This window comes from Vicia villosa, linkage group LG4 (genome assembly GCF_029867415.1).
Source record: "Vicia villosa cultivar HV-30 ecotype Madison, WI linkage group LG4, Vvil1.0, whole genome shotgun sequence".
Taxonomy (NCBI): Eukaryota; Viridiplantae; Streptophyta; class Magnoliopsida; order Fabales; family Fabaceae; genus Vicia; species Vicia villosa.
Window position 1 is genome coordinate 186,809,206 of NC_081183.1, and position 11,014 is coordinate 186,820,219.

Consider the following 11,014-nt stretch of genomic DNA (forward strand, 5'->3'; position numbering starts at 1 on the left):
GTTCCTAAAGTACTTATGTTTGTCATCATAAAAAAGGGAGACATTGTTGGAACAAAATCTGTTCATACTCCTTGGGTTTTGATGATAACAAAGTACTTAAAGAACAATAGGGAAAAACAATATTTGTTTAAGTGTACAAGATCTTTAAGCTAGTAATTAACTAGGTTCTGACCCAGTTAAATGACTTGTAAAGAAGAAGTATATAATTCAGATTCTAATGGATCATATTATGATTTTCAAATAAAACCTCTGCGCCATATTGACTCAGCCTCTGATAAGTTGGAAAAGTAGTGCAATGCTTTTTGGCCCCTACTCTATGCAAAAGCAGCTCCACCTTCTCAACTGCCCAAATTATGAAGAAAGTTTTAGCGCAAGGCGCAAGGTTGTGTGACACGATTTCTCCAGTCTACTCCAGCATGCCTATGGGTGCCTTACTTGAGAAAGACACAATGGCTAAAGAGATTATTCATAAAACAAAAATCTTATTTGTAACTATTCCAACATATCTCTCTTGGAAATTGCTTCTTCAATAAATTTACTTGTGCAAGAATACACACAACAAGATAGAACTGGAATTGTTCCGCTCTATAATCTTTAGTACGTAGTTGATGTATCACACATAGACTTGAGATTTTCTTACACTTGTATATCTTAGAAATCTCATGTAACAAGGTCTTTGATTGTGCTTTATTCTTTGTACCTATGATCGTATATCAGGTACATCTTGTTGTAATCCTAAATAGTTTGTTTAGAATTTGTAAAAGTCTTAAACAATGTTGTTCGAACAAGGAAGTCTCAGACTGGGTGTTTGAGCAAGGAAGTCTCAGATAATGTGTTCGAGAAAGGAAGTCAATTTATGGTTAGATTAAGCAAGGAAGTAATGAGCTGTGAATTTAGGCAAGGAAATCTCTTTATGGTTAGATTGAGTAAGGAGGTCCCGAGCAGTGAGTTTAGGCAAGGAAGAATCTTTCTGGTTAGATTGAGTAAGGAAGTCCTGAGCTATGAATTTAGGCAAGGAAGTCTCTTTCTGATTAGATTGAACAAGGAAGTCTTGAGCTGTGAGTTTAGGCAAGGAAGTCTCTTTCAGGTTGATTGATCAAGGAAGTCCTGAACGGGTGAGTTTAGGCATGGAAGTATCTTTCAGGTGTGATTGAGCAGAAAGTCTTGCACTGATGTGTCTATGCAAGTTGTAATCAGGTTCTGGTTATAGTGAAAAGCTCTTGTGTGACAAGGGGACTGGACTACTTTCGTTATAGAGGAACTAGGATAACTTCTGTTTGTGATTTACTTATTGTTTCTACACTTTAAATTATTCCGCTGCTGCTTACTCCTGTTGAGAATTTGAGCTTGGTCAGATTTAGAAGTTGTTGTTTTTAAAAAGCAAAAGTTATCAGATACATAATTCAACCCCCGTCTTGTGTATTTCCTCACCTTAAACGACAACCCACCAAAGCTTTCCAAGGGGGAAGAGGAACCAGTTCCCAGGTACCACTGTTTTGAAGAGCACACATTTCATCAATCATTATCGCCAGGACCAGAGGAGGCGCTCCTACCGGTATGGTTATAGATACCATGTTTAAATACTAGATACTAAGAGACATTTGAATAAACTGTGAGTTTTGAAAGAACACTAAAAAGATTGTATTATATATAGAGAGATTACAACTAATTACATGATATAGTCGATGTGAGATTATTCTATATACAGATATTTTTAAGATTATATGTGTGTGTGTGTGTGTGAGTGTGTGTGTGTGTGTGTATATATATATATATATATATATATATATATATATATATATATATATATATTAACATAATACATTGTGTAATTTGAGAGATAGGTAATGGTGCATGTCTAGAACCAATAACTAGAATATCATGACCACTACCAATAATAATATTGTTGCTCGTGTTGAAATAAGACATATGATTACCTCTATTCACGTTATATGCGAAGTAGTTCCCATGTCTATATGTCATTGATCATCTAGAGGAGAAATAAAAATGCATGCACAACGACCTGAATGTCAGTTGGAGCATACTGAGAGGATCCCTGATGACCGGCGTGATTCAGTGCAGTGGCCGCTTCATGAGCCTAAGGATTTGGCTTTTGCCCAAGAATACTAGCTTGCTTGTTTGAGTTTCTAGTTGTCGATACGAACATGGAGGAGTAGATCAAGGCTGCTGCCACAGTGGAAAATTTCACTATTGATTCTGGTTGGAATATGATGGATAATTCCATTGCTGCTGTTGATGTGGGTAGGGTGGTGAAATCTATTGTGGATGTTGAGAGCGACCACCACCGTATCTATTTATTCATCCTTTGCCATAATAGCCACGACCATTACCTCATCCTCCACGATTGTTATTACCTCTTATGCCGTTATTGCGGTTTGAAGGAGTAGGAGTCGATGCATCAAATTGTGAGGCGATGAAGGCAGCGTTGTCAGTGGTGCTGGCTACCTTTTTTTGCTTTGGCTGTTTCTTCTAAAATAATTATGGAGCATGCTTTTTAAAAGGGCGAAAGAAAATCGTTGTGACATATTTGCGAGCCTACAATAACATAAGCATCGATTAGGCCTGAGATGAGTTGAAGAACCATACGTTCATTGGAGACACGAGCCCTAACATTAGATAATTGGCCGAGAGGAATTTGAGATGTTGATACTAAGAGGAAGCATCATAGAATTGTCCCATATGAGCACGTGAAAACTCTTGCTCTGGATAAAAAGCCCTTAAATTTTTGTCATATAATATGTTAAGCAACCTTTTCTAAGCAAGTTATGTAGTAGAGTCATGTTCAATGATGGTATGGAAAAGGTAATTAGAAATTGTGGCGTATATCCATTATAACACGAGCACATCAAGGCGAAGCCAGAGTACAAGATCATTGTCTTTGAGAGAGGGAGTCGTGTGTGTTGTAGAGGGGGAATGTGGGATTATATGATCAAGCACATGATAGACACATATACGAATTTTGAATAATTCAAACCATGTTGAGATTTTGACAAAGTTTGTGATATTGGGCACATTTAAAGCATGATGAATAGAAGTAGGCGTGAGAGGAGTGAGAAGTTGAGAATAAATTGTGAAATTATTGTTATTGTAGTGGGTGGTAGAATTGTTGTCACTTTAGTCGGCCATGGGAGAAAGGAGAGGAAGAAGATGCCGTTGAGAAGGGAGAGAAAAGATAATTTAGAGATTAGGGTTAACGGAGAAGGATGACACTAGGGTTTAATAAGAGAAATGAGTACCAAACTTACTAATATCATATTAGATGGATGAATATTAGCCGTCCATTCTCATTGATATAGTACAACATATATACATGAATGTGTTCCTAATAATCTTCAACAACTATATCTCTAATAATCCTATACATATTAAATAATTATTTATAATAAATTCTAATAATATTCTTTCTAAAATATAGAGTCTAATAGAATTTAACACCTTTAATTGAGTCAAAGATGGACACAATAATTCAACATAAAATAATAAAGCAAGAAAAATGTGGTTTGAAAGATAGCCAAAGAAAAGATAGTGATAGAAGAATAAGACCACAACAACCTTTTACTTTGAATAACCATCCACATCTAGAAACTCAGGTCGTAAAGTGCACTGAACCAACCAGCTCAGTACAAAACAAAACAACAAATAATACAATAATTATTCCTTTTCCTTTCAAATAGTATAACAATGTCACGTATATCTGTACAATAGTATTTCTACGTATCCGTATCTTGGCAGGCAACAGAGAAGACAGACAGACACACAGTAGAAAAAGTGTTGTCACTCACACAACACTGCTTACCTGTGTTTCCTGTCTTTTTCCAATCTTTGACCCAACGAAACAACAACCCTTACCATCACCACCTTTCGGCGCTCTTTTTCTTTTATCCCATTTTCTTCTTCTTTCTTTCTTTCCCTCCATACACCCCCTATTTTTCTCATTATTTCTTTTCACACCCCCATCAACCACCACCACCACCATACATGTTTTTCTCTTCCCATTATTACCCACACTTTAAGCAAATCAAAACCATTTCATAAAACTTCTTTTTCAGTTTTACCTTCACTCTCAAATCTACAACACGCTTTTCAGGTAACCTACTTTTTAATTTCTGTGATTGATTTTGTAATTGCTTAAGTAGATCGAGATTCTGACTTATTCTTTGATTATTGTTATTATTTTTTTCATGATTTTTGTGCTTGTGTAATCTTGTATTTGGTTAGGGTATTATTTTGGACTGTATTATTCTCTTTAATTAGTATTTGTTCCTAGTAACTTTTATGGACTAATTTCACTTTGCATGCTATTAATAGAATTTGATAGGGCTTAATAAATTGATGAAATGATGGATTTTTTGGGGAATTTTCGCACTTATTTGATAAAAAGTAGGAGATAGTTGATTGTGGAAGAGATTATAGCTGATTAGGTAACAAATTGAATTAGTAGTGTTTGAATAAATTTTAGTATTTTTTTTCAATTAAGATATCAAGGATGAAATTCAGAAAGAAAAATTGTTACCAAACAGGTCTATTTTGGACATATGAGTTTGTAAGCTATAAGTTCGAAAATTTGCATTGCTAAACCGAACCTTTGTCATCCGAAAGAGCTTTTTTCTTCTTTTTTGTGTTGAGATAATTAGCATTCATAGCCTTCTCTTTTTTGTTAGGTGAAATCAAGTCCACTATTGTGTATACATATTCGAGAAGGACATTGAAACACAGTGTGAATTCTGCGGGCGCTTGAGTAGTCATCTTCTATGCTGTGTTTTGTAACAGAAAATATGGGCTTACTCTGTAGCAAAAGTAACCGTTACAATGATGCCAAAGCTGAAGAAAATGCACAGGTTATTTATACGGCTATACTCGACTGAGTATATTATTTTTTAATTCTTGATAAACTGAAAGTGTTACACAGATTTTAATTTCATAATGGTTATGCATTTGCAGACTGCAGAGATTGAAAGAAGAATAGAGTTAGAAACAAAGGCTGAAAAGCATATTCAGAAACTTCTACTGCTAGGTACATTTTAGCGACAGTTTTCTTTTAATCTCAGTCTTGTATGCTTAATGTTTCAGTAAGACAGTGTAAAGCTGAAATTCATCGATTCTGGAATCTACAATGCATGAATAATGACACTTGCGAGATTTTGAAGGAATGTCTATCGTTTATAAGTAGTTTCTGCTGGAAATTGAAGTGTTTCCAAACACTGGATGCTGTGAAGTAGCCTTACAAATCTTTTGACTTTTCTGTTTCCTTTATTTAGAAAATTAGAAAACGGTCATCTTTGCAGCTTAAGGTGTTTGACTATAATATGAAAAAAGGTTATTCAACTTCTGATTGAGGGTTACTTGATTCAGAATTCAATATGTATTTTAGATATAAATCCAATTACGAGCTTTCATTTAACCGTCTTAAGCTTTGGGATAGTTGCTTGTTGACATATCAAGCTTTTGACCAAGTGGTGATGCGTTTGATCCCTGCTGCCCCCGTTTTCTGAATAAGATTTTGTAGCAGAAAGTGTTATAATCTTGATGGTTGAGTAAACTATTTCTATACTCAGGTATTTAGGATTTGAAATAACCGATCAAAATGGATATTGGATTTTCCTTATTTATCGTGACGACTTCTTCTTTTGAGAATAATTACATATTCATTTGATGAATCATTTATGCAATAGCCTCTTATTTGGTTACTTGCTTACTTTTGTTATTTTTACGGTGCACTTATTTGAACTTTTCAAAAACCTGTATTTTTAGGAGCTGGAGAGTCAGGGAAGTCCACAATATTTAAGCAGGCAAGAAAATGCATTTTCTTCAAATCTTAGCAATAGCATTGTACATATAAATATATATGTGATTATTGATATTTATTTGTCTATAATATGCAGATAAAACTTTTATTTCAAACTGGCTTTGATGAGGCAGAACTAAAAAGCTATCTACCAGTCGTTCATGCTAATGTATATCAGACAATAAAAGTACGCAATACTTGAAAGGGTGTGTTGATTATTTTTCTCTTAAAATAAAGTGTTTGCAGTGTCCACTGTTTGTAGTTACTGTTTCCTGTGAATTGTGTTTTGATTGACCTGGCCGAGTAAACTGTCATCCTTATTATGTAATTGACATGTTTATACAGTTACTTCATGATGGATCGAAGGAGTTTGCACAAAATGATGTTGATTTTTCAAAGTATGTTATATCCAGTGAAAATAAGGTAATTCAATGTTATAGCCTCTTTTGCTTTTTGTCATATTTTTATTTCAAATTTTCTTCTAAATTCAACAAGAGCTTTCTTAATTGCTGCGATAGGACATTGGTGAAAAGTTATCAGAAATTGGTGGTAGGCTGGATTACCCACGTCTCACCAAGGAACTTGCACAGGAAATAGAGAGTTTGTGGAAGGATGCTGCAATTCAGGTGGCTAAACCGCATACTTTGATTGCTTTTACTACTTTAATTCTGCTCTAGTCTTTCACTGTTTTTTTTATTTATTTTTATATCAGTTAATGTTGGAAACCTTCATTAGTATGAACCACATGTTTTACTTTCTGTAGGAAACATATGCACGTGGTAATGAGCTCCAAGTTCCCGATTGTACCCATTATTTCATGGAAAATTTGCAGAGGCTGTCTGATGCAAGTTATGTTCCAACAAAGGTATCCAATAATTAGGAGGCATTGTTTTCTTACATTGATTTTAAAGCATATTCCAGTTTCACGGCCTATAATTTTGTCTGCATTTGTTCCACTGTTGGTCTTGGGAAATGGAAAGACCCCTCCCTTTATATAAAAAGTTCAGTAGTTTAAGTATTTCAGGTCCATAGTACAAAATAACAAGCACATAAATGGAGATGCAAACTGTTAGGTCCAAGCATGGTGGAGGAAATGCAAGAATATTTTTTGGTGTAAATTGTGATAGAAAAACACCTATCAAACTAAAGGGAAAGTTTAATGCACTATATGACTTGTGCAGATGTATGGGACTGAATGCTAGGTGGTAAACAGCCACTAAGTCTGTGTTTGGTAACCCGGTGGTACACCGCCAACTCACGTTTAGAGTCCCATTCCAATGCAATTTTCTTGAAGCTACAATTGTTGGCTTTTTCTCAACATGCGGTCATGCCGCGGTTTTCTAAATTTCTAAGCACGTACTAAATAGTTAAGCACAATGCTGGAAAGACGAGAATTCTGATATCCTACTCCCCATCTATAAATTTGTATTAAATTTATCGTCAATTTGTATAGTTTTACTAGTTTGTCTTTTATGATAGAGAATTAGTTAATGTTTGCATACTAGTATTTTTTACATATTACAGAAAAACGCGTAACATAATTAGAGGTAGGTTGGTAAAGAAATGTTTAGTGCACATAGAAATATGAAAGGGATCTTATAAAAAAGGGCAAATAAAAAATTTAAAAGAATCCTATATTTAAGGACGTGTAGTATTAGCCTATACATTAGAAAAGATAGTATTAGGAATAAGAGCAATAGAGGGAAAACTAAGGCAACACCTATTGTGAAAAAATGGTGCTTATGTGGTTTGGATATGTGCAAAGAAGGCATGCATAATTCCGGTAAGAAGGATAGGTTAGATGGAGGTAGAAGTAGACTAGTATTGTCAAATAGCAGCTACAGTGTTGCATAATTAGAACAAATCTGATGCTGTCCCATGATGGGCTATTTAGTACGGAGGGTTGTCAAATAGTGGCGATACAGCATTGTAGCATAGCAGTTTGAACAAACCACTATTTTTTGTGATCTATGAATGATAACAGCCACTATTTTTTGTCAAACTATTAAGAATGGTTTCTCTTGAAATAGTATGTCATTTGACATGAATAATTATATTGCACTGTAGCATCATTTGATCTATGTAGTTAACCATACAAATCGAAGAAAGGCTTGATTTATTTCCTCTTGTTGGGTGTAGCATGTTTTATTTTCTAAATGTTTCAGATTCGAGGGCTCAATCATTTTGTTTTCTTCTCTTCTCTTTTTGCCTTTTTGTTGTGTGCCATTTAGAGTGCATGGATCTCAACTTATGACAAATGACTTTTCTATTTTGTAATTGATAAAAAGCGAGTAAGGGATTAAAATATGTAAAAAAACATATTTGTTGTATTTTTTTATCAAATGTGGTTTCGTCTCATGTGTAATTAGTTGAATGTCAGTCTGTTCTGAATGACCTTATTGTCTTTACATTATTCTGCAAAAGTAACCTAATGCCGAATTGCCAATTTAGCTGACCAAAATACTGAATATTTCTTGAAAACTCATAAAAAATTTTAATTTAATTTTTTAGTCATTTATGCATAAAATTTGAAATGATTGTCATGTCATGAATCTACTGAAACTTGTCACTTTGTTATACAACTACAGGAGGATGTCTTGCTTGCCAGAGTTCGTACTACAGGTGTTGTAGAGATCCAGTTCAGGTAAACATGATGATCAACTTTATTTTCCATGCTGAAATGATTCACAAATGCTTATTACTGTTCCCATTTTGCTCTCTTCTTGATATGCTTACTACTTGGAGAATAGCGGCCCTTTAGTATTACTTAGTTTCCTTGCATTTATTCACTTTCTCTAAAGAGCACGTACTATGTTGTGTGCAGTAAACCCTCAAAACACTAATGTAGTCTATGTAGCACTGAAACTTGAGATTGAAGGCATCTCTGGTGTTCGACACGTGTCCGTGTCTCACACCGACCCATGTGATTATATTCAATCATTCACTTTTTTTTTTAAATTATACCAATGTTTATGTGTCAGTGTCAGTATTGAGTATGGTATCTGTGTCGGTGTCTATGTCTCATAAGCTGTAGTCTATCCAAAAAGGAATTTCTTTGAGTTAATTGGATATCTCCATATTGGATTTTAAATACATGATTTTCTAGGAGTTGACTTGCAACTTTCAAGTTTGACGATAATAGTGCGGTCCAGTGTTGCTTCTTTCTATGTTGTGTTTCAAAGGATCATGAATTGCTATTTTGTTTAGTTTCTGATCTCTTCTTGTTGAAAGCTTCCTCTTAAGACGGATCATGGTTTCATTTTTATCCGGCTTTTTTTCGCGTGTTTATGATTCAGGGGAGTGCTAGTTGCCTGAATTCTCTGGCAAGATTTGAGCCGGTGTTCTTAGTCTTACTGTTTGCTGGGTTTACTATACTATTCTAATCTTAGGGGAGTGTTAAAAAAAGATCATTACCAATATTTTGCAGGGTTTACTATACTATTCTTATGCTTATTGTTTTATATATTTGTCAAATAATCATTGCCACTAATTCTTGATTACTGGTATTAAGGACAAATCATTTGAAGCAGGGTGTGATCTTGTTATTTGCCATTTTACCGTCCCCTCACCCTTTATTTATCCTAGTATAGCATCCAGACAAGAATAACTCAACAATTTAATCGGTATGTCTTTGTTACTTTGACAGCCCTGTTGGAGAAAACAAGAAAAGTGGTGAAGTTTATAGACTGTTTGATGTCGGTGGCCAGAGAAATGAGAGGAGGAAATGGATCCATCTGTTTGAAGGAGTTTCCGCTGTAATATTCTGTGTTGCGATTAGCGAGTATGGCACCATTTGACTCTTTGAATTAGAAAGGGTGTAAAGCTGAAGAAAGTGCTAACATCTCTCTTAACTTGCAGATACGATCAAACACTTTTTGAGGATGAGAACAAGAACAGAATGATGGAGACAAAGGAACTTTTCGAATGGGTCCTGAAGCAACAATGTTTTGAGGTTTACTTTATCTCACTTTAACATCTAATACAGTTATATGGAAATTTCCTATGTCAACTTTTTCTTCGTTTCCCTTATATGATACTTGTTGAGAGCTTCATTCTTCATAAACAGATAAGATTTTGGCCTGTCTCAGAAGATAATGATGTCTTTCTTTTTTCACAGAAAACATCCTTCATGTTATTTTTGAACAAGTTCGACATATTTGAGAAGAAGATCCTGGATGTAAGAATCATCCTAACATCGTACACTTGGTCAACAGTGGACGCTGTCTGTTTTAGTCTAATGTTTTGTATTGTGCAGGTCCCACTTAATGTATGTGAGTGGTTCAAAGATTACCAGCCAGTTTCGACCGGTAAACAAGAGATCGAACATGCATACGAGTAAGCAACTTAATTATCGCCTTAGGCATTGAAGACTTACTACATTCTCATAACCAGCACAACTAACTAACCTGCACAAACTCTTTTTTTCAGGTTTGTGAAGAAAAAATTTGAGGAATCATATTTCCAAAGCACCGCTCCGGATAGCGTAGACCGTGTGTTCAAGATCTATAGGACCACCGCACTTGATCAGAAGGTTGTGAAGAAGACATTCAAGCTTGTTGACGAAACTTTGAGACGAAGAAATCTCTTTGAGGCTGGCTTGTTATGACCAGTGAATGAATCATGTTTTATAAGAGGGATAAAGTATTTTTATACTAAAGAGGTGAGATCAGATTTTGGGTATACTAAACATTAAATCGATTTGTTGATTTTATTTCTAGTAAAATCTTGTTGGAGTGGGTGGATGGAGAAAAGCATTTATATAGTGATCTTCACACTCATCTTCAAAGGGTAAAATTTGTTTCTATTATAAGTTTCAAGATTTGATATTATGATTTGTGATTATGTTTTTATAGATTGAAAATCAACAATGATAGTATGAAGTATTTTACATATGCTATTAATATTTATGATTGTTAGTAATGCTGCTTTGCCACATTTTGGACACTAGGTTAGCTAGTAATAAACATTTATGAGAGTGTGTTTGGTTATGTGGTGTTGAGAATTGATATGGACTAAGTTGATTTTTTAGAATTGATTCTAGTTAAAATTGAATTGGATGGAAAATAATTTATGTTTGAATATATTTATGTAAAAGTGAGTTGAACAAATATATTTAAGTGTAAACATTACATTGAAATTCATTTTAGTTGGTAGAATCAATTATGAATGTAGAATTCTATTTTAGAAGAATTAAACACCTTAAAATAG

The 11,014-nt window shown here is 34.5% G+C and overlaps 1 protein-coding gene across 1 annotated transcript; it reads left to right on the forward strand.

Moving 5' to 3' along the window:
• Positions 1-3,759: 3,759 nt before the first annotated feature.
• On the forward strand, positions 3,760-10,713 carry LOC131596390 (guanine nucleotide-binding protein alpha-1 subunit). The gene is made up of 14 exons (XM_058869025.1): positions 3,760-4,108; positions 4,683-4,859; positions 4,963-5,035; positions 5,773-5,810; positions 5,904-5,993; positions 6,152-6,229; positions 6,325-6,432; positions 6,570-6,671; positions 8,395-8,450; positions 9,453-9,587; positions 9,665-9,758; positions 9,924-9,983; positions 10,062-10,141; positions 10,235-10,713. The coding sequence occupies exons 2-14, from the start codon at positions 4,773-4,775 to the stop codon at positions 10,410-10,412; spliced, it is 1,179 nt and encodes a 392-aa protein (XP_058725008.1). The 5' UTR covers positions 3,760-4,108; positions 4,683-4,772; the 3' UTR covers positions 10,413-10,713.
• Positions 10,714-11,014: the final 301 nt, after the last annotated feature.